Source organism: Mastacembelus armatus, chromosome 3, assembly GCF_900324485.2.
Source record: "Mastacembelus armatus chromosome 3, fMasArm1.2, whole genome shotgun sequence".
In the NCBI taxonomy this organism is placed as follows: domain Eukaryota; kingdom Metazoa; phylum Chordata; class Actinopteri; order Synbranchiformes; family Mastacembelidae; genus Mastacembelus; species Mastacembelus armatus.
Window position 1 is genome coordinate 2,611,443 of NC_046635.1, and position 23,903 is coordinate 2,635,345.

A 23,903-nucleotide genomic window follows, 5' to 3' on the forward strand; every position below is an offset into this window, starting at 1 on the left:
TTAACCTGCCCATACCCCAAATGAATTATGTCCATTTTTCAGCAAGGCCTTTTGCGTCAGTTAATTGATTTCAGCACCCAGCCAAACAATCACCTCTGAAATTGTTGGGCTTAATTAAAACAGGCACAATCTCTCCTTTTTTTTTTTTTTTTTTTGATAAATGATCTTTCTCCAAATATGTTCTTTAAGACTGAATAATTAGAAGAACAATATCTGCTCTTCTATATCTTGAGAGAAAATACTGAGATACATTTCAAGGTCATGTGAAAACATTTCATTTGTAATCACAAAAAGAAGAAAACATTTGGGGGTTTGATTGTTTATTAAGGCATCATCAAGGTTTATTACATTTTAAAAGTAGTAGTAACCAACATGTAAGTGTCGTCTTATCGGTCTGCCCTGCGTTATTTCTACAGCAATCACTGTGATTCTTTACGCTGCAGCACAAAACTCTCTCTCAGTCAGACAAAAAGCTTCTTGTGCTGATTGATGTTTAAAATTACAGTGCGGAAGGAAGCAGGCCTGCCGTGCTTACCGCTGAACCATCTGCACCAAAAAAAATAAATCACACATCGCCAATTTATTGTTGGTTGTTTATGCCAAGATGAGGCACATATCAATCATAATCAGGTTGCATATTGATCGAGTGCTGGCTTCACTCAGGTAACGATTACTGAAAGGCACAAGGGAGCTGAAAAATGTAATTTCCAAAGGCATTTTCTTCACATATACAGCTGGAAAAATATGTTTTTATACAACAAAGAAAAACAAGTTTAGAAATGAACGATTATGGAATAGATTTTATAGTACAAGGCATTTATTGCATAAAAAGATGAGGATGTAAGTAATTCTTGCCTATTCCCTCCTAGCCCCCCCCCCCCAGTGTTTGTGCTGAAGGTTGCCACTCAGTTACTACACTAACAATAAAAAAAGTTGTTTAAAATTCAGCATCAGATATGTTTTAATTTTGATCTAGATATCCAGAAGCCAAACATCTAACTCTCTGAGGCGCACACTGTTGCTACAGGAAGCTCAGATTGTTGTTTGGACATCTGGAGGTCAGAAGATTTAAGCAGTATATTATGATGATGATGTTGTTGTTGCTGCTGAGTATTGCTAAGACCAAGTACACATCTCCCTTCCTGAATACCAAAACCTCAGTCTATGAATAACAAAACAGCACCCAACCTCCCTCCACCTTCCTCGCTGGTATAGTAAAACAAACTGAAGTGTTTGGTTTGACGCTTCAATTCTCAGTTGTGGAATATCTAAAAGCAGTTTGAGTTTAACTTCTTATTGCTTCCCTTACTACCATAACAGCAGCTGATAGTTGATATAGAAAATGTTATTGTACTCTATGGCTTCTGAATTTTGCTGCTAAGGTGTCAGTGGCTCACCTGCGTCATTTTTTAAAAATATGTTTGCATCAGCAGAAGTTACAGTCTGGTCAGTTCTCTTTAGTTGATCTGATTATACGCTAATGTCTTTATTTTTCTCCTTTTTAAAAGGATTTAGTTCACACTAACATTTTTCAAATTAAACCTAAAGCTTTAAGAAATATTAATTTTTACAATCCTTCATTAACTGCAAAAATATTTTTAATTAGAAAAGACTTAATTTATTCTCTTTTGGCAACATATATAAATGGCTGACAGTTGATTTTGGCTGTGGCAGTGTGTGCTGTAGATAGATTGCACTTCAGTGCAATAAATCTACTCAGTACACTGCATATCTGACATAACTATAATTTGTAGTGGTTGACAACAGACCTACAAAGTCCTTTGTAATTTCTTATTTACAAGCCTTCACATTATGCCAATAAGCATAAATGGCGGTCATTCTTTCAAGAGACTTTATTACTTTTGTCTCGGATGTCATTTCAGCGGCGTCCTGGAAAGTGGGTCATTTGGATGTTGTCTCCTTGGAGTCCTGGGTTGTAATAAGCCAAACCACCAAAGTTCAAGTCCAAAGGTTCATTGTTGTCTAATCTGTGAACTGGGAATTAAACAAGTAAATATTAAACATTCGTACCATTAAATTATCTTCCACTGAACTAAAGAAGGTGCTGCTGAAGATGACCCTGTATTTTCCCATATTAGTGCTGGATTTGTCTTATGTATGTTTCTGGCTTGCAAAAAAAAACTGGTAATAAAAGAAAAAAACACCAGCGCGAAACCCTTTTATTACTGATATAATCTAGCTGGCAGCACTTGGGTCTCCTTGTTTTGGGTTGTAATTTGCTCATTCCTACAGATAATTGGACAAACATGGGTGATAAATTGTCCAGCTTTGCACTGTGGCTTTTAATGATTCAAAATCCCCTTCAAATGAATTTTCAGTCTACCTACAAGTAATAAATGCAGTTTGACACCCAGTATCTGGATGTTTTTTAGAGTCATTTGTGAATTGCAGGAAGTCACTACACCTAACTGAGGTAAGAGTAAACAAGGTAGATTGAGGGGTTAGTGGGCGCGCCAAAGTGAATTACATTTAACCACAAAACAACAACTGCAACACAGTGATGGAATTGCCAGCCCCCGAAGAGCCACTGACAAATGTGTGCTTCATAAGATAAAACAAACAACAAAGTAAATATCATGGCCTCTGCGTGAAGGGGCTGAAATGGAAATTGAAAGTTCTTTAATTGGTGTACAACTAAAATCTCAAGTAGTCATTCGAATTGTGTTAAATCATTTTTTATTAATAACTAATTTTATTTTAAATTACTGGTGGACTTAGTTAATGTCTAATGGTTGCCATGCCGGAGGAGGATTTGCCGTATTATAGCAACATCTTAACACTTTGTTTTAAATAGTGGCTCACATTAGTGAAAGGTGTGTTAATGATAAATACAACCATTAATTACAGCTCATAAGCTTTACAGATAGTGGCCCTATCAGGAAGTTGTACCTGCAAATAATTCTGCCTGACTTTAACGTGCCATGAGAGGGTGTGAAAACAAACATACCTGGATCTGAAGGATGATCCTCAACCAGTTTCCTGTGAGAGAATCCTTTATTGTGTCTATTTTTCAGGATGATGTAGGCCACCAGTCCCACACAGGCCACAGCAACCGCCGCTCCTAGCACAGCCCCCCAGGCGACTTGCCTTTTATGCTGGTGTAGATCTGATTGCAAATCTTTATTGGAAGAACGAAGGGTCCATGGGGTGGGAGAGAGGAACAAATAATTTGTCAACAACAAAATTATTTATATCAGCTGGTGTCTTTGAGGGTTAATTGTCACATAATTATGGCTGAAATGTGTTTGTGAAATTGTGTTTCCAGTGGCAGCACTCTGCAGATACACATCCCAATTAGTCAGCTGTACAGATTTGTCAAATTTACGCTGTTATAATTAATGCAATTAACACGCCAGAATTATAATAATTACTTGAATAAATTTGAATATTTTAGGGCAGCAGACTGTGTTCAGTTCACATTTTATTATAGATCTCTTAAGTTAATGCCCGTATAGTTTGACGTTCTTTAGAGTAAGTATGGTGCAGAGCTAAATATTGCTCACATACACACAGCATCAAAAAAACAAGACTGGCCTGTTATATAAGTGTTTTCACTTAATGTGTCTGTAATCTAAAGCTGGAGCCTTAAGGATTACAACTTAATGAGCTTTAAAGTGACTTAAAGCATTTTTCTTTTCTTATATTTCACTATTTGTGTTTGGTGCAAGGGCAGTTTGTGACAGTGACCAAATTGTCTTCAGTATGTTTTGATATACAAATATTATTTGTCAATAATATTTGTATTTTATTAGTACTCACATATCTAAAATATGTTCTTTTATCTACAAAGGCTCATTTTACCCCTAACCATGGGGCAGACTAGACTTTTCTTTGAACCATGGTGAACAAGTATAGTTGAGATTGTTGTCATGGACTTTTGCCAGGTAAACATTGTACAGTACCGCATCAACATTTTCACACAGCCATTGTGAGCAGGTGAGCATGCTAATGTTAGCATTTGGCTGAAAGCCTGGGCTACAGTCTTATTGTAGTAGCATGGCTGTAGACCAGGGGTAGTCAACCCTGGTCCGTGAGGGCCACTGTTTTAACCCTGGTCCATAAGAGCCACTGTCCTGCTTGTTTTCCAACTATCCTACTGTTGATTACCTGGATCAGATATGTTCAGTCAATCAGAAGCTGGAAGATACCAAGATACTGGAAGATCCACTTTGTCTTTCACCACCACACCTTCATCTGAGATGGCATCTTGCAGCATTTGATGGACTGAACACACCTGATGCAGGTAATCAACAGTGGGTAGGGCAGGGGATAATTGGAAAACAAGCAGGCCAGTGGCCCTCAAGGAGCAGGCTTGGGCACTCTTTGTGTTGTATTGTGGCCTATCTGATTATAAGAATCTAATGTCACTGTAAATAGCTTATGTTACCTTGGTCTATTAAGGTCAAGAAGCTAAAGTGTATGTTTATTTCTATTTACTGATATCAATAAAAGCATAGTTGACTTGGAGGCTTATATTTATAGACTCTGCCTTTTTCTGTACTCACTCATCTGAGCTTTTGTACATTTTGTTCACACACTGTGCCTGTCAACTATGTAGCATTTTTTCTTTCTATGTTCCCTGCAGTTCCACAATGGTTTTCCTGCTGTTTATTGCCATCATCTGTTAGTGTTATGGCCCGCTGTCACATCTGTCCATGTGATATGAGTTTTATTTTAATCCCATCCTGCGCCAACTCTCTAAAAGCCTTTTTTCCCCTCTTGCCATGGTGTCAGGAGCGAGCTCCCACACATACATTTTGCAGTAAAACTAGCTTTTTAAGCAGATCACACGCCCATAGGCAGAGGCAGCACATGTACCTTTGACCTCAGTCCCTGACCACCTTTCAGGGCTGTTTTTTTCCCCCCCTCTAATACAGGGTTTCATTGTCCTGCTGAGAATGTGGTTGAAATAGACCCCTTCACTCATAGCAGTCACATTGATAGCACCTGGAATCCAATCCAACCTTTTCCTTTGAAAGAAAGGACATTTGTCCTCTACCAGTGGGAAAATAGATGCAAATGTGGGTCAGGGAAAGGGCAGAAAAAAAGCCATGTGTAAAACAGTGATATGCAACAGTGATATGTGTGTGTGCTTGAGCAATAAGCATAGTGTTAATTTAAAATCAAGTCTCAGAAGGTGATCTGTGATGGATTTTGTGCCTGTTTTCTTGAGTTATATATATATATATTATATGTGTGTATATGTTATATATACCTTTTACTCAGGTATCAAGCTTATGCAAATGAGGCAAGAGGAACTTGGAATTGGATATCTCTATAAAGTGATGTCAAGCTGCTAGGAATGCACAAAACAGTTGTCTGGACACAGAAATAAACAGCAGATAGCGTGACATCTGAAACTGCAGCAGTACCTCTGTCTGAGCCGTTTCCAAAAGGAAAATCTTTGTTTGTCCCGTTGACCTTCTCGGTTGTGGCTGCAGCTGTGGAGGTCGTGGTCGCAGGGCTCATTCCTGACGTCACTGAAGGGAACGGTGTCGTGGATGAAGATGTGGTGGAAGTCTCATTTATCTCTGGTGTTGTGTTTGCTGTAGTTGTGTTGCTAAATCCTGTGCTGTTGGTCAGCCCTCCGTCTTCCTCTGGGTTTGCTGTCGTTGTGTTGTTAAATTCTGTGCTGTTGGTCAGCCCTCCGTCTTCCTCTGGGTTTGCTGTCGTTGTGTTGTTAAATTCTGTGCTGTTGGTCAGCCCTCCATCTTCCTCTGGGTTTGCTGTCGTTGTGTTGCTAAATCCTATGCCGTTGGTCAGCCCTCCGTCTTCCTCTGGGTTTGCTGTGGAGTCTTGTGTAGTATTGCTGTCTGGAGCTAAGGTCGTTGACTGCAACTGAGTGTGATTGTAAGAATCTGGAGAGCTGGTGGTGGTGTGTTCACTCTGTTCGATTATTGTTGAGTTATGAGATTTGTCCTCAGCGTCCGTCATGTTGACCTTGCTTGAGTTTGTGAGATCTGCAGTTGTAGAAGCTGAAGAATCTGTGGTTTCAGGTTGTTCAGTTGAACTATTTAGAAATGTGTGAGGCAGGGCAGCATCTTCAGGTGCTGCATTTGCAGCTCTTTCATCTGACGTGAAGCCAGATGTTATCCCACCGCTGTAATCATTGCTTGACTCCATAGCAGTTGTATCAATTGTCTCATAATCATCTGTCTGCCCATCCTCATTTTCACTTCCAGCTGCATTTTTAGTTAAGTCACGGAGCCAACTTGGATTAATCGTACGCCCTGGAGAGTTTGTTGTGTCTTGAAACGATGCCAGGTGAAAAGCTTGGACAAACAGAAGGAGGCCTGCTGTGATTTTTAAATACTGTTCCATTTCGCCCTTTGGTTTGACTCTGAAACATAAGAGTGAATATAAAACAAATTCACATTTGAACCCATCACAATAATCATACATTTAAAATGGAAAATGTTTTTGTTTCTCATTTGTTTTATGGATCTGAAATTAATGAATAGTGGAACACAGCTTTTTGCCCTGATCTTCGAGTGGAGATTTATTCTAGATTCATGATATATATTGAAATTGCTCTAAATAAGCAGCAAAGAGCAACTTGCCAGTCAGAGTCTGAGTTGCTGTAAATACAGTTACAGCTGAAAATCACTCAGAGCTGGGGAGCCAGTCTACTGCCTTCTCCAAATAAGCACCATCAAGTTGGAGCCATAGGTGTTGAATCTGTATTCATCACGGCTGTTGCGCTTTTCTTGACCACATACAGATACTTGGCTTGCAGCAAAACATCTGTTTGTTCCCATTTTCCAAAAAGGACAAAATCACTGCTTTAACAAAGCAGGTCAGCTGCACTGACACGACTAATTCTGTCCCACCTCCGTCTTTCACTGAAACTGCTCAGCTGACGGTGCGGTGAACATCGGACAAAACATTAGGGGCTTGTTGGTGAATCACTCCTGCAGTGTTACACAGCAAGCTGCAGTCCACATAGTCCCAACAGTCCCCGGTGAGACGGAGTGAATTTATACAGGTGCCCTGTGAGCCATGTGTTTTAACCCTCAGCATCAAATGAATGTAGCTGCAGTTGTTCCCTATTAGGCTGTCTCACAGAAAGTCACTTTGTCGATCAATCGCTTTGATTATTTGCGTAATGATCAGTGAAAATGGCTCCGTCTACAGTGTTGCAGCAACAGAGGTTTAAACATGAAAATCCAGAGATTCTATACTTTTGGCTTTACCATGTCAAGGAGTATGACTTACTCTTTTGAGTAAAATAAAAATTTCCTTTACACTCATTGACCCCAGTGTTTCACAAATATTATTTCCACATACTGCCGGCCGTTTAATACAAGTTAGCACTATTAAAGGGGAAAGCAGCTTCTTGCACATTTTAAACTGCTCTTCCTAAATACGTATGAAGACATGCCACTTGGCAGCATGAATGTTTATCTGTGACCAGTTTTTGAACAAGCTTTTTTATCATCCACAGCCATGTTTCTGTGTTTTTTCTGCTCTGTGGGAAATAAATGGAATACCTGTGGACTGTTGATGGTGCAGCTTGCTGTGTGAATGCAGGATCAATCAAACTGCTCAGGTTTGCAGCACTGAGAGTACACCATTAAAGAAAATGGCTCAATCTACCGAGATGAAAGGGATGAACAATTTAGAGCCTATAACACTGCAGCCGTGAAAACAATAAATAATGGAATAATTTGCCCAGTTGATTTGCAACTTAATGAATTGCAGTTTCTACATTTAGATTTGTAAATGTGAGTATATAATTGCTGGGAATACAGTGACTCCCAAATCAACATTATGTGGAGTTTTGAAATGAAGACTTCTGTGCTTTTTATCAGCTATTCATACTTTATGTCATCATGTCCTGATGCCTGAGATGATGTCCATTGATATTTGTTGTGTTTCATGCCCTTCCTTTTTTATACATTTCCTTTCTGTGTCTTTTTATTTTACAGTATCAACTTAAGGGCAGAAAAACTAGAAAAGTAATCTTACATAAATAAATAAATATAATAAAGCCCTAACAGACAGAGCTTATTGAAGCATGCCAGGTACTCTGTGGAGAATATGTGTAATTATGTTATGTATAGTGTAAAAGAGGCAAATGAATCTAAAACCAGTTTAACAGGCAGCTCAGCAGAGCCACTGTCTTGTTCTGATTCATGCAGTGAAAATGAAAATGCCTTCGATAGATATAATTTAAGCTCCTGAAAATACTTTTGAGATGTTTACGTTTGATCATTCACACCCAGAGAAAAGAATTTCCACCTGTTGAAAAGAATTTCCACTCTGCTGGTCTGTACCAGCTATTACGGCCCTGTCAGCCCTTGCAGAGGTCTAGTCCGACATAAAAACACACGCAGAGGCACAACCTCAAAACGCTCCTTCCACCTGCACACACACCAATTACCTGACATTTATATTGTAAACCACTGCTTCTTTAAAGTTCATATGTTGTCACCTTATATTATATTATAATGTAAGCTGCATTTACACTCCACAGCCACAGTATCTATGTTAGCCGAGCAGAAATATAAGTGAAATACTATATTTATATACATTTTTGAACTATTTGTACTTTTATTTTATGCTTCTTTATATTGTATCCCTCTTTATTAACAGTGTGAGTCCATTCTGTGTTAAGATAGATTAGTAGTACTCTAACTCTTCATACTCTATTTATAAAACCTGGGATTTTACTTTTAATAGAGTACTTTTTAATGTGTATTCCTTTTTCAGTAATATAAATACTTCTATTATTTATCACAGGTTCAGTCACAGGCATGTTTAATGTATTCCACTGTTTAGGTGATGTAAGGTCCTACAGTATTTTTACTTTCACACTGAAAATAAAAGGCAGTTCTGTTTCTGATTGTCAAAGGCTGAAGCTGTAACAAACACTGTCAGGTGTAGGCAAATGTTTAATGTTTCACTCAGGTTAAGTCTACCTTATTGATGTACCATGTTCATCATAAAAAAAAGTCTTTACACTCAAAAAATAGGTTATTTGTGATCTTTTTTTAGGCAAACCTCAAAACAGAACTGCAACTCACATCTTATTAAACATCAGGTTTACTGTGAAAATGAAAGATGCTTTTTCAATAAATCCTTACCTTAGTCTTATCCTATATCAGATGGGAACAGGTGCACAGGCAACAAAATCTCTTCACTGAGCTGCCAGCATGTGAGTGAGTCAGCAGTCGTCCCGGAGAGAGACACAGGGCAGGAGGGAGGAGGGCCCAGCATTGTGGCATTCAGGGAACAACCTGCTCAACCTGCTTCTGCACCTGCCAACAATAGCAACACACCCTGAACCGCATCCAGTTGCACCCAGTGAAAAAGCAGTAGAGGACAGGGATGGAAAATAATTAGTGGACAAGAGAAGTGGATGAGGGTTGAGGGGTTTGGGGAACAACAATTTGTTAGTGCCTGATTACTTCATGTTCCCATCTAAATAATTTGATTGCATTCATTTTTAGTTGCCAGGTTTCTGTGTTGCCTGGTTAGATTTATGAATTCCCCCAGTGGGTGGAGCCTTTGGACACAGGTCCTTTGAGTTTTCGCTTTCTCTCATTGAGGTATTGGAAATAGCTGCTGTTGTCATAGCAACAGAAAGGAGGCTGGTGAGCTTGGGTTTCAGTCACGCCTTTGTTTCTGGTCTATATCAGGCTACCGAGTGACATGTGACTAACAGGTACTGTGCGTCAAAAGAGCCAGGATTGTTTTTGTCTCATTCTTCAGGTACCAGAGTCACGCAGCGTCTGAATGCATTTGCGAACTAGTGAAGTGTGTGAAGTGGCACTCAAAGTCGCTGTGCTTTGATGAGTTAAGGACAAGGAGTGGCCACACTTGTTTTAATGAATCTGAAAAGAACAAGGAAAAACAATCCAATTCTCCCAGAGAAAGCAAACCCTGAATATACCTTCATTGTTTACGTGGCTGTTGACACAAATACAATACAGAATACATAAGGAGGTCAAGCATTACTGTTACACTGCCCACGGTGTCACCATAACAGGAGCAGAAGAATGCTGATATATAATCTAAAAACACTCAAATCTATATATTCTATACTCTCTATATTTTTGGGGTTCAGTGATCATTATCGTTTTCTTTTTTTGGTCTAGAACATTATGCTGAAAACCACTTATGTTCTGGACACCATTCCCAGACAAGATGAAATGTCACTCAAATTGTTATCAATCCGTGTCTGGAGGTTCCTTGTTGGCATAGTATGTTTAAAATGTAGAAAATCAGCTCTGAATACTTTCCTGAAATAGCTGCTGTTCCAAATCCTCCACATGTACAAAGAAACAGGGGGCTAGAACTGTCCTGTTGAAACTTAGTATATTTAACAAGATGACCTGCATTTATGGCCACATACTGTAATGGTACCTATGAAACCGATGGACGTGCACTTTATGATACGCTGGGGTTTGGAAAATGGTGCTTCCTGTTTTGGGGCCCTGAAGATTTATGATGGCAGGGCCTGAATCCCTCCACTTTGGGGCCACATGACAGGTCTAGCGTCATTTAATCTGGCCGCCATTGCTTGTCTTTCATCTTGCTCTCGTCCATCTTTTTCTCTATAATACTTGAAGTTGTCTTTACCTTCCTATGTAAAGTGCCATGAGATTATTTTTTATTGTGATGTAGCACTGCATAGATAAACTTGAATTTAACTGAATTATATAATCTGTGGGCTCAGCATTTTTTTTTCCCACTTTGCAATGTTTTGAAATTTGCAAAGAAACAGGTTGTGCTCCCTTCCATCCTGCCTTAAAAGTTTAGTTTCCTGCTGGTTGTAAAACTCATAAGTCAGAACCATTGAATTGGAGTGACAATGGAGTTTAACTGCTGCTGAGGTTGTACTTTGTTTTTCTTTTTTGCTTTGAAGGTACAGCCCAATCAAAAGCCATTCCTTCCAACCCACTCACTGCTCTCCTGATATTTTAAAAAGTTTTTGCTAGACACCCAAGAAAAAAGACTAAATGAGCTGCAGTAAAATGAGAACAGAGAGTGGTGGAGCGTAGGGGGAATGTGAAAGGATGAGTATATACTTCTGCGTCTCTAGCGAGACAATCGAGAAATTACATTTAAGTCTGTTAACCAACAAAGTTATGTTTGAAATCCAAAAATATTCCTGTGATAAGACCATGACTGAGATAAGTTGTCAGAACTTTTGCATATAAGACCAAAGTTTACATCTTCAGGGTGTTGGGACATTTCTGATGAGAGCTCATTCAAAGGAGAAAAAGCTGATCCATATGGAGAGAGAAGAACCTTGAAAAGGCTTTTAAAGCACCAAAAAGACACAGGCTTCAACAGGCACCGAAAGAAGTCAGTGACAGAGCAATTATCCTTGTTCATGAGGATGCAGGTGCTATTTAGGGATTGGATTGGACCTGAGAAAACATATAGTTTGAACTTTTGGGTCAAGAGAGAAACAAGTTAGATGCAGAAATATAAACAACTGCAGGTTTGTAACTTGTAGCCCAAATTTACTCAGACTACTGAGAAAATTAAGTAGCAGTATCCTGAAAATACACACTAGAAGTTGAAGCACAGGGGGAAGAAATGAGAGAAAGCACAGCAACAAACTGAGGAGCTCAGGAGTCAAAACATATAGATCTAGAACAGTCAGTAGTCCAGGCAGGGAGCCCAGGCATTTCACCATCTTCGTGAGCGAAAAATTAAATTAGAGAAGAGAAAAGACTCTTTGTACAAATCACTATAAAAGGAAGGCAGGCCAAATGAATCACAATGTGTCTGATTTGTTAGAGCAAAGGCATTTAAGAGAGCAGGCATCAGACCCTGCTCAGTACACATTTAACACAGTTAGAGATATGATACAGAACGTTGTCAAGAGCTATGCAGGAGCTGAATATCTGAGAGAAAAACCTGTTTTCTCAGATCAAGAATTTAATGAGTGATAGTGCAAACACACAAACGTTGAATGAGATTCTGACAGCATACAGGACCAACAAGCAGCTGGTTATAGTGGAAGTGTTTAATCAGAGTAGTGAGGAAGAAACAGCAAGTGTCCTCAGACTCAGTGAATCATTTTGTGGCTTACATCTTCTCGATACTATGGCACATCCAACTAAGACGGCCCACAGGGGAACGGTTGTGTTTGGCAATGACAGCGTACTGTAGGCAGCCAGCAGAGCACATACAGTCAGGCACTTGTGAGGAAGGGGTGGTAATGTGGACACAGAATAGAAATGAGAGTGGCACTGTTCGACTTCTCAGAACAGTATTCAGATTCTGCAGGAACGTGAATGTGAGATGGGTAAGAAACCAAATTTAGAACCTCTTTGACGGACAGGAAGAAGAACGCTGCTCCCCTTGCTCCATTCACAACTACAGTACACACAGGACAGAGAACAAGCTGTGAACAATGACACCGGTGTTTCTTCAGTTCTTACAACTTACAGGGGATTAGTGCTGATTGGCAAGCTCATAACTGATCCTCTGTGGTGACCTTTTTCTAATAAAGAGAATGTGCTTGCCATGAATGAAGGTTGTGCTGTTGGAGGGTACTGAGGTAAAAGATAGCCCTGCTCTTCACTGGTATTATGACACCAGCGCACGGTTTGGCGCTCTGACGGTGCAGGCAGCAGTGAGCCTTCTAGCTAGTCTTGTCAGGGTATGCGGTTGAATGCTGGGCATTAATCTGATGTATCTCAGGAACGGGAGAAACAAGTCAAAAGTTTGCCTAAAACAAGGGCCAACTCAGAACGTGATTTTGGCATGTCTGACAGGGAGGAACTCAAGGAGACTTGCTGGGCAAGTGTCGTCACTGTGGAAGGGATGGTATTTTTCAAACAGAACAGGTCCTGGGAGTGGTTGTTAAAGATTAGCCGGTGACAGTGAAGCACATGTTATATCTGTAGTCAGAAAATCTGGCTACAAGAAACAAGGGCCAGACATTGTTTAAATATGGTGGCCTGAGGACAACAGTTGAAGATGTAGCTGAACAGCTGCAGGGTTTAGATGAAAGGAGAAAGCTCACAGTATCAGCTCAGCTGAGACTCAGGCATGTTGTCCACAGAATGAAAAATGTGAAGAGGATGAAGTTGATACAGGGCTACATTATTAGACCTGAAGGAGATTAATGATAGGTACATACTGGGCATGCTTAGTGATGAGGAGGAAGACACATGCAGGATGCAAATCAAAGGTGGGCATGGAATAGAACAATGGCAGCCAGTTATGACAGTTGGTGGTGGTCCAGGGAATTTATTTTTAATTAAATATACATTGGAAGAAGAGCCCTTTTATGACTGCAGTAGTCATAACCAGTGTGAAGTATTTTGTAGTATAGATTTTCTGTTTCTGCATCTCTACTTCTTTGCACGTTAATGATGTGATCAAGCACTTTACAAGGCAAGAATCAGCCAATTCTTTAGCCCCCCCATTGTAAGCAGATGTAAGTCCTCAGTTGCGATCCTAAAACAGAATAATTGATTACAGTAGGAGTTTTTACAGCTCACTGATGAGCTGTAATAACCAGACTAGCTGGCTAGTGATATTTGTTTCATGGCTCATGATGGCTTATGATGATGTTGAGAAACCAGCTGTAACTTAGTGAGGCAAACTTACTCAGTTATCTCTGTACTGTAGTTGAAACATAAAAACAACTTTCTGTTGTAGTCAGTGTATATGACAATATCACGTACACTCACTATTGGTGTGACTAGTGGAACCAGTTAAAACTGAGCAGACCTCTTAAGTCAGCTGGGCCAGGCACCCGTAGCGTGACTTGAGCAAATACAATGCAGATATTAGGACAGGTCAAGCCCCAAGTGCCTGCTGCTTGCTTGGGTGAGGATTCAATGATGCTTTAGAGCTGCATCAGGTCAAGACTGAAGAATCTTTCTAATATAACTACTAACTACCAGTAAGGCTACTATCAGGGAATATTGTTTAGAGATTACCATAGCAGTTTTAACAAATACATGCTTCTAGGATTGCTACAAAAGGCCCAATTAAAGAAAATTAAAATAAAAGCCTTCACGAGAAGCTAATATGCTGATTCTTGTGCTGCTTCATAAGGTTCCCTCTGCTGATGGGACTGCTGTGCCACAAAATGTGCAATAGTGGTAAGAAAACATCCAGTTTTTATGTCATTTACTATAGAACAATGCATATGTCAAGTTTTATGAAAAAACAGATTCATACAGAAGCATCTTTACCCAGTGTTGAGCTGCATCCACTGAATATGACATGTGAAATTTCTAAGACGTAGAAATTAGATTTGAAATATTGACAATATGCAAGTTTCATGTGCTTCTTTTCATTGTAAAGCTACAGCCATATGAACAGAAAATGACAAGTCGTCGTGGTGGCTCTGTGTGACTGTGGGCACAGTGGTGCTTTAAGCAAAATGCTAAAGTCAACATGTAAACATGCTCACAAGGACTATGTTAGTTTTCTGATTTAAATACTGAAGTTTAGTAAGTCCAATCTTTACCCTGCTCACACGCTTAGTTTAGGGCGTTTGCATGCTAACACGTGTTTATTAGCATTAGGTGAAAATGTTAAGACTACTGAGTAAAGGTGTGTTTTGACTCTTAACATCAGTAGACACCAGACGATAAATGTATGACAGGTAAGGGAAGTCCATTTTAGGTGAGCTCTGTCCTAAATCTGTCTACATCAAAATTGTTGATCAACTTTCATAACATCAGAAATGTTTTAAATATCATAAACCTTGTCCAGACAGACATGTGCTTTGTGATCATAACCAAATGGCATTTATTTAAATAATCCGTGCAGTAACGGTTATCGTTGTTTGAAGGTCAGTTGCTGATAAACTGCCTTAAATAAGGTTTAGGTGTCACAGATAGTTTGTGGCTTCCATCTCACGTGACCTGCCAGTGTTTGAAGCTAATGAGCTCATCTAGCCTCATCAGGGATGTGACTAATCAAATGTCTAAATCTCCAACAGAGGAGATAAACAGCCTTTAAAAACAAGAAGTGCACTGTATGCAGGAAAGGTGAACATCTTATAAAGAGCTTCATAACAGCAACATGACACATTTACACTGATTCAAGTTTTATAGCAGCTTTCACTCTGTGCCGAGCTGCACAATAACAATAAGTGAGAAAATCAGGTTTGTCTTTATGTCTGGCAGTTACACTGCACATTAACAGCAAAAGTTGAAAGTTGAAGTTATACGGTGCATATCATCATTACAATGCAAATGGGGAGTGGGATACAAAGCAGCACGCAGCTCATTACACTCCCCGCTTTGAAATCCTCTATAGCTGAATACAAATAGCCACAAATAATACACCCATTTTCTTTTGAAGACCATTTTCCTTGACCTCAGTGGAAAATTTTACAAAATGACATAGAGAAGTATAAGAAAAGGGCAGCCAGAGTGCTACGATAAAATATGACACAACTTATATTAGGTAGCATAACAGGATGACGTTGTTTCTAAGTACCCTATTTAGGCTGCAGTATAGCTGAGCTTTATACAAGTTTGTATTTACAATAAAAAGCACCACAAATGATACAATCAGATCAGTGTACCATGAGAGATGCTGTGTCAGAATTATCCTGGAAGATGCTTCAAACATTTAAATTTAATTCAGCTAAAACAGAGATGAAACAATTTAGCCTTTATAATATCACATGTTTGGAAATATGGATTTCATTAACCTTAGTGTTTCCATCAAAAGCTGTTGCTGTTCTCAAATTATCCTCAAAATAAAACAAAAATGCCAAAATGAGTAAAACACATTATTTTTGTGTCCGCATAACTAACCAAACCCCTAATTCCTAATTTAAAAATACAGTTTTCTGTTGGCTGCGTGTCATTTTCACAAAACATATGGTGTTGGTATGTGTTTTATTAAAACAAACAGAACACTGATTCCAGGCCATACCTCTACTCTTTTCCTAAAAGATGGTGTGCTTTCTTAGATAAACGAGAGGAAGCAGCCACAAACTGTAGATAGAAATTAAATAAATTCAGTTAAGAGCCTTGTTCATTAAAAAAGACACACACGCTGTAGAATCAATAATTAGGTTGGAGATAGAACTCGTCTTAAGCAATAAACCTGGTTCATTTATATGCTCGTCCATGAAGCTCGGAATACGTATACTGTATTCAGTGACTCACGTATCCATGAATGCATGTTTTTGCATATATTCCAATTGATGTTGAAAAGCAAAAATTTGTTAGCAATGCCACACATGCTGTAGAGCTCATACCGTTCATGGTAGAATCAAACTGTGTGTGAAAAAGCTTATCTACAGTTTGCTGACAACCCTTTTCTCAGTAGATCACAGATGTGGAATGTGGAAAATGTCATGGACTGGAGCTACAGTTCCTTTTTGTCTATTTTTACCACTTAAATAATTAGATCTTCAAGACATGGGGATTCGGGAACTGATATAAGGCTTTGCAGACAGGAAATGAAGTGAAAGCTTTAAAATCAGCAGTGTATGAGATTTTTAATCAATAATGCTTATACGTTCAGTTCAAGAATTTCGAGATATAATTTCTCAATGTATGATTAATAATTCGCTAACATTAGGACAGCTCACAGTGGTATTCTGTGAAATATGTGGATGAGCTTTTTTAAAGATCTGAGACCACTTTGCCTTTATCAGAGAGAGTCAATTTGGGAAATGGCTGCAAGTGGGAACATGTAACAGCCAAAATGCCATAATGGGTGTTCACTTATCTGTATCTTTTGAAGCATCCTTTCAGCCATTATTGTGTTTAGGGTTAATTCACTCTGATTAGCTAAACAGACAACGAAACAGGCCATACTGTGTAAATTAGAAATGTGTTTAAAGACATCTTCATAAAATGCAATATTTTCATGCCTTAACAAGCAGTTTACAGCTTTTTTAAATTTACTTTTCAATTTCACAGTGTTAATTTTGAATTAAAGTTTCATATGTAGAATTGAAATGATTGTTTTCTTACAGTTTGTTCTTTAAAATGAAGCGCTCAGACACTCCAGATAAACATTAGATTTGATGAGTATTTTCCCTTATGCTAAAGATGCTGTGGCTCAGTGTTAACAAAAACACTTTGCAATTCTTTGGAGACATATAATGAAAAACCCAAACTGCACTTGGTCTTTCTTATTTCCTCAGCTGATCATAAAAAGTCCATAATTTCTACCCAGTCAAATCCTGTGTGGTTTCCTCACAGTGTTTTTAATGGTTTTTGACTGGCTTAGAGTCAGCGAAAATGAAATTGAGCAGTTAATTGCCTCTACGAGACACATCCATCTGACGTAACAACATGTAATCACAATCAAGGTGTTGTCCATTTCATAACATGCTTGTGACACTTGAACAGCAGCTGACGTGACACAGCACAGCACACTGATTCATCACCTTTCAAGGTTCAATACAGAAACTGTGACTCAGTTGAGATCTGAAAAACAAGTCCTTATAGTTTCTTCCTGAATGAAATGGCCTCAGGTAAGCCATGAAAATTAATGCTGTGAAGCTGTTTTTCAGAGAGAGTCAGGTAGTAACCTTATATATCCCTGTCCTTTGAGCCTTCTCTATGGGCTTGATTACAATCTATTAATATTACCCACTTAAAACCCACAAAGGGTAGGCTGCGGCGTTGGTGCTTCTTTGTGTGTGTGCATGCATGCGTGCATATGTGTTTGTGTCTGCCAGAAACCAGTGACACCTAGAAGGCAGGAGAAAACCGACTGGTTCCTTTAGGTTAAACTCTCCGACACAGACTTTACACAAACTATGTCCTGCCACTGGTTGGCAATTTATTCTACCTTAAGAAATGCATCCAAAATAGCATAAGGAGTGTGAATCCAACACACATCAGCCTCAGTGCCTTCAGGAGGGACTCTGCACCTTATTAACTTTTCATTTTGAACCTGTTTTGGTGTTTCTCGGATCTTCTTTTTTATACTTAAGTAGTTTCACTGTGAAATGTGACAACTTGCTGTTGTTAGTAATAAAAGGCTTATTTGCATTTAGTGCAGGGACCAGTTTTGAGGCTAGAATATATGTCACATAATCTAATTCATCATTCTGTCATGGGGGAGCAGGTTCGGATGCTCTGGTTACTGTGATGCAAACTGGGTCTCTGTGACATACTTTATGTCTTAAATGTATTTTACTTCATTCAAAACAAAGTCTTTTCCACAGTAGCAGCAATGGCACATCTGGATTTCAACCAAAAGCCATTTTCAAAAGGATAATAATTTCTTCCAATAACAAAGTTGACGACTATGTGCTTTTCATGCTTTTTCTCTGGTGAAGTGTTGTGTTTGTGGGCAGTTGCACAGTTCAGGTGGCACCAAAATAACCTGGTTTATTAATGGATGCTGAGAGAGTCTGTTACCTGGAGCTGAAGGGGCATGTAAACAGCTTAACTGGAGTACGGCCAGTAGCAAAGTTATTCTGTATGGAGCCAAATGAGGTTTATACACACACAAATTATTCCAGGTAATAATACAACACAAATAGTTATGGCAACGGCTCAGTCGGAATATGTTTATCATGTTCAGCTGCTGTTTTAAGTTAACACCGCATTAGTTGATTTTATTCTCTTACATTTTATCACCTTACATTATCATCTCAGCAAACAGTTGCCTAGTCGGGTATCTAGCAGCTATACAACAACATTAGCATTCATTTGGATTGGTGTCTCTAGTCACCTGATGAATCTACATCCAATTACTCTTCTTTTAGCTCTGAAGACCTTTTTCTGTCTCCAACAAACGTCAAATGTGCCCAATATTAGTTTAGAGCGTATCACCAATTTGATGCTGTTACAAGTACAATACAGTCGGTTTTTTGTCTGAGCTCAGTTTGTTGAAAACTGCTGCTGCTGAGAACATAGTTGATGAGGGGATGAGACTTAACCATAAAATGACCCATAAATGCCATAAACATACAGAAACTGTGCTGTGAACTACCACACTGAGCTAACTGTGTTTAAAAAGCTTCATAGAACCACAGAGGTTGGGTGATATTTATTTGTGGGTTTGCCACAACAAGTTACCCTTCTTACAATAACACACTGTGATAGAACAAGTAAACCCTGATTTGCTTCAGAGGAAGCCGAGCTTGTTTGTGTATAAATGCATCACGTCATGTGCTTTTTTTGGCCCATGTTGTCTTGGATGGCTAATACCGCAGACATCGAGCCATTATTGAATACCATGTACAGTACAAACAAATAATTATATGAATGATGAAATATTCCAGTACTTTTATCTGTTAAAAGCAAACACACACTCTGACACACACCTTTATGTGTTCAGCTGACATTTGTGTTACATGTCAGCTCAGCCCCTGAGTGACTAAAACATCTATATTATTATGTTACGTTTCTTTAGCCTTTATTTTCTATTTAGGGACACTGAGAGTGACGCAACAGCAAACATAAAGGTTTTGAATTATTGTGGTAGGTAGCACTTTTCAAGGTTCTAAGTCTGGTATTTGGAGACGGTTCCTAAACAGCTATTTCATCTCTCTCTCTCTCTCTCTCTCTCTCTCTCTCTCTATTATTTAGTTTGACTGATGGTAACCAACACTTTTTGAGGCGTAATTCAAAACAAGAAATTATCAAGAAAGCATCCAGGACAGTTAAAATATATCTTTTATAGTCATAGAGTTGTCACCATCCAAAAGCAATCTGCTGACTTTCAAAAGCAAAGAACTAGAAGTGGTTTCTGTCACTTTTACGCTTTTGATGTGACACTAGAAAGGCTGAAACATCCGAATAAAGCAAAGTATCACAGGAACAAACAGCTTTCAAATTATAAACACAACAAACAGAAAATTGAGCCAAGACCGGCTTCTTTGAGACAAAGTCCAGAGGTTTTGGTTCAGGTAGCCTTTCATTTACCATCTGCCGATAATGGCAGAGGGATTAAACCCTTACAGTTTGATTACCCAGATCTTTTGATGCTTTTTGGCTATTGAATCAAAACTATCACACAAAATCTCATTAACAGTAAGAATGTTTAGCTCCAGGAAGTCAATGACTAACCATATTTGTCAGCAGTCTTCTTCTTCTTCTTCTTCTTCTTCTTCTTCTTCTTCTTCTTCCCTTCAGGGGTCTCCACAGCCAATCATCTGCCTCCATTTAACCCTATCCTCTGTATCCTCCTCACCCACACCAACTATCCTCATGTCCTCCTTCACTACATCCAAGAACCTCCTCTTTGGTCTTCCTCTAGGCCTCCTTCCTGGCAGCTCTAACCTCAGCATCCTTTTATAATGTATTAGTATTTTAATTTAAACTTTTAACTGTTTGGTATGCAGTTATCCATTTTTAGTAGGCTTCCTGGATCATATCTGAGACTAGAGATCATAGATTTTTAACATATAATCACTTCAAAATTTCTTATAATTTAATCTGAACATGCTTTGTTTTTCTTATTGCATAGAATGGCATAGCAGCACTAAATGTCATTTGTTTATGTAAATGTGAACATGTGACACAAGATTTTGGTTTTAGAAATGCAGGAAAACAAAGACCTCCATGTTAGATATTGTATCAATATTCTGTTTTCTAGAGGCCAACAAATATTTATGAGTGTAACTTGTAAAGTACAAGATTTAATCTTTGGAGTGACAGGTTTATTCAGTTTTATTGTTTGATTTTGATATAAAATGGGTAAACATTTTAAAATCTTTAATTAATTGAGACACTTGTAATTTCACTTTAAAACTCCAAAGCAAATAAATGTCAAGTGTATTATGAAGTATTTCCATGACTACAAGGGTAGTAAAATGAGCCATAAATAATATAAAGTGTGAGATAAACAAGTATGAAGAATCTTTGTTTACAGGATATTGAATCACCACTTTAAGGGGAGCAGGGCATCATCATAGTTTGTTTGTTTATGCCTTTCACCCAAAGACAGCTGGGACAGGCTCCAGCAGGTCCCTGTAACTCTAATTAGGCATAAGTGGGTATAGATAATGGATGGATGGATGAATATTTGTTTATTTTTCTGTTGTCGTTTCTCCGTCTGTCAGTGATGAGATTCTACTGGTGCATTTTTGACCACTAGATGTCAGCATCAACCAATGCCTTCACCTGTGATTACAGGCAGTTGAACCCTGATAATGTCAGACTGGTCTTTTCAGTAGCACGGTGGACTGCTGAGGTTTTCCATTTCCCAGTTATCTGAAACGAGCCCAAACCCCTGAGCAAAAACTGTATTAGAAAAAAAATGCGACAAACATCTAATTCTAATTCAAAAACCATTATGTTTGCTGTCGCCTCTTTATCAGATGATCAATTTTCTGGAAGAGACATGTACAAAAGAAGCAGAGGTAGAGATTACAATGTCAAAAGTCAGATAGTAGAGAAGAAGATACTATACAAGGAACTGCAGGTTGGCAAACACTACAAAGCACTAGAAGCAAACAGTAAAAGAATTATGGCCAATCTTCAACTACAAGGTAACAGGTCTAAAGCATACTCATACTCAGAGAGCGTCATAAATAAAATATAAGAGATTTTTGCAAAGTGACTGAAGAGACCAGGAAAGAGATATATCAGATGCAGTGTGCATTTACAAATTCCCCCTTGACAAATATATTTCTCCCCTCACTGTGTGTGTGTGTGTGTGTGTGTGTGTGCGTGTGTGTGTGTGTGTGTGTGTGTGTGTGTGTGTGTGTGCGTGTGTGTGTGTACTGTGGTTGTACCAAACTCAAGACACTTCTAAGGAAGGCTGAAGACAGGAGAAACTTTTACTTGAAGCAGCTGTGACAGTATGAGAACAACGCTAAGTGAAACACAAATGTAATGACAGTAGTTACAAATGAGATAAATCTTATGTAGAGGTGAATACAGCTAAAATACATAACCAGCAAGATTAAAACTAAAAAGAGCAAGTTAGAGTGAATGGGAAGAGTCAGTCCTGTGACACAAGAAAACCACCTGTTATTCTGTTTACAAATTATTTTATAATGTAGTCTAGTGCTGGTGTAGTCACACAGATAATTAGCCTAAAGTAGGTTTTTTTCTGTTACTAATTTGTAACAGAAAATGCATATAGCTCCTATAAAACTAGCCAAATTGCTTGTATTTGTTTTAATATTATTCATAATGTTAAGCTGTGGTGCATTTGCAGCCAACAGTCTGATAATGTTCCTGTAGTTCTAAGCAGAAAACAACACTGTTGTCAGAAATTCCCAATATCTCCAGCTCCGAACTACAGATGTTGGGCTGATATGAACACGCTTTTAAATGATATGATCCCAAAGCAGCAGTAGGAGACACCTAGTATAATACTGTAGCTAGTCTCAATGTTTTAATTGGCAAATAGCATATTAGCCTTGCTATAGCCTGCTGTGGATATCAATAATAACTCTGCTGTGCACAAAGACAGATAGGAAGACTTGGCATATTGTTAATTGCCATTTTAGCCCCAGTCTTTTTTATTAACATCACAGGCCTTTTTGAGACAAAGCAGAAAAACTGAGTTTGACAGAAATGACATCAACACCCAGTCACACCCTAAAATCCAGACTCACACAGGCAGTGAGACAGATAAAGGAAGCAGGCTCAGAAATAACACATTACAGGCGCTTCAGGCCTATGATGAAGGTGATGAATTTCATTGTTCCTTTGACAGTTCTTGGATGCTCAGTGTGTCCAATCTGTGCTGGAAATTGTTCACTTGCATGAGGCCCTTGATTTTTAGCACAATCTTTACAGACACTTTCTACTGTGCAACACGTTTAGATTTCACTAGAATGAACCAGTTTCTTTTTTTTTGGTAAATAATTTGGTGAATACAGAAAAAATAATTTCTTGACTGTATTTCTGCAGTTGGGTTTGGATTTGAGAAGCTGATACTTTTCATATGTGCAAAGTGTACATCCTCATAGAACATTATATTACACTGTACAGTAGATGTGTAGTATTTGATTAGTATTAATACAAATTTATGTAGTGGTATAAATGCAAATCAGCATACAAGGCCCTGTTCCAAGAGCAACAAATGATTTATACTGACCCAACTTCAAAATAAGTGATATTTATTTACTGTAAGCATTTTCAGCAAATGGAAGAGGGCTTTACGTTTTTTTAAGACCTGCCTCATCTGACTCGTCTATCAGATAAGCAAACAAATCACAGCAGATGTGGCTGACACAAATCATGTGAATACAAGCTCCAAGTGTATAGTGAGACCAAACTACACACAATAGCTCACTGAAGATGCAGTAAGTCCAATATAGAGGAATATCTACAAATATTAGAAATACTCCAAATGTACATGTACGATCATCACGTTTACCAATCAGCCATAACACTGTGAGCACTGACAGGCAACGTGAATAACATTTCAATATCTTGTTACAGTGATTCTTGTCAGTATGGGGGGTATATCAGGCAGCAAGGGAACATTCAGCCATCAAGGTTGATGTGTTGGAAGGAAGAAAAACAGGCAGGAGTAAAGATCTGAGTGACTTTGACAAGAGCCAAACTGTGATGGCTGGGTGACTGGGTCAGACCACCTACTAAACTGCAGGTCCTTGTTGGGTGTTTCCAGTCTGCAGAGGTTAGTGCTGACCCAGAGTTGTCTAAGGAAGGACAGTGAACCAGCAAGGTGCCCAAGGCTCACTGATCATGACATATATGTACATATAGATATATATATATATATACACATATAATTACAAAATTCAATCAAAAAATCAAAAGTAGACCTAAAAGAACACTTGTTCTGCTGTTTGAATGTAGCTAGTGTTGTAATAGATGTACTCAAACAGCCGTGTAATACTATAATAACACTGTAAAGGCATTCTGTGGTTCAGTGTGTTTTCTTCCAATGAAATTTACTACCTTGGGTATTAGGGAAAATCTGTCACTTGCCCTCCAGCAACATTTGCCCTGTCTAAGATGTTCATAATTTCTGGAAGTTTGAGG

The 23,903-nt window shown here is 38.7% G+C and overlaps 1 protein-coding gene across 2 annotated transcripts; it reads right to left on the reverse strand.

Annotated features, from left to right (window-relative positions):
• Positions 1–312: 312 nt before the first annotated feature.
• On the reverse strand, positions 313–9,207 carry LOC113138021 (mucin-15). 2 transcript variants are annotated; one of them, XM_026320131.1, is made up of 5 exons: positions 9,108–9,189; positions 7,512–7,613; positions 5,394–6,361; positions 2,969–3,139; positions 313–1,995 (listed from the first exon to the last, which is right to left on the reverse strand). In XM_026320131.1, exons 3-5 carry the CDS (start codon positions 6,340–6,342, stop codon positions 1,880–1,882), a joined length of 1,236 nt encoding a protein of 411 aa, XP_026175916.1. In that variant the 5' UTR covers positions 6,343–6,361; positions 7,512–7,613; positions 9,108–9,189; the 3' UTR covers positions 313–1,879. The 2 variants fall into 2 exon arrangements, with proteins under 2 accessions (XP_026175916.1, XP_026175915.1); XM_026320130.1 differs by lacking the exon at positions 7,512–7,613 and having other exon boundaries at positions 9,108–9,207.
• Between the last annotated feature and the right edge of the window lie 14,696 nt (positions 9,208–23,903).

Bases quoted from the DNA above. Each gene is read 5' to 3' on its own strand.
- LOC113138021 (XM_026320130.1), bottom strand. From the start codon at position 6,342: ATGGAACAGTATTTAAAAATCACAGCAGGCCTCCTTCTGTTTGTCCAA. The intron at 3,140-5,393 runs GTACTGCTGCAG...CTTCCAATAAAG, and splicing joins TGGAAACGGCTCAGACAGAG to ATTTGCAATCAGATCTACAC. The intron at 1,996-2,968 runs GTATGTTTGTTT...TTTAATTCCCAG, and splicing joins GGATCATCCTTCAGATCCAG to TTCACAGATTAGACAACAAT.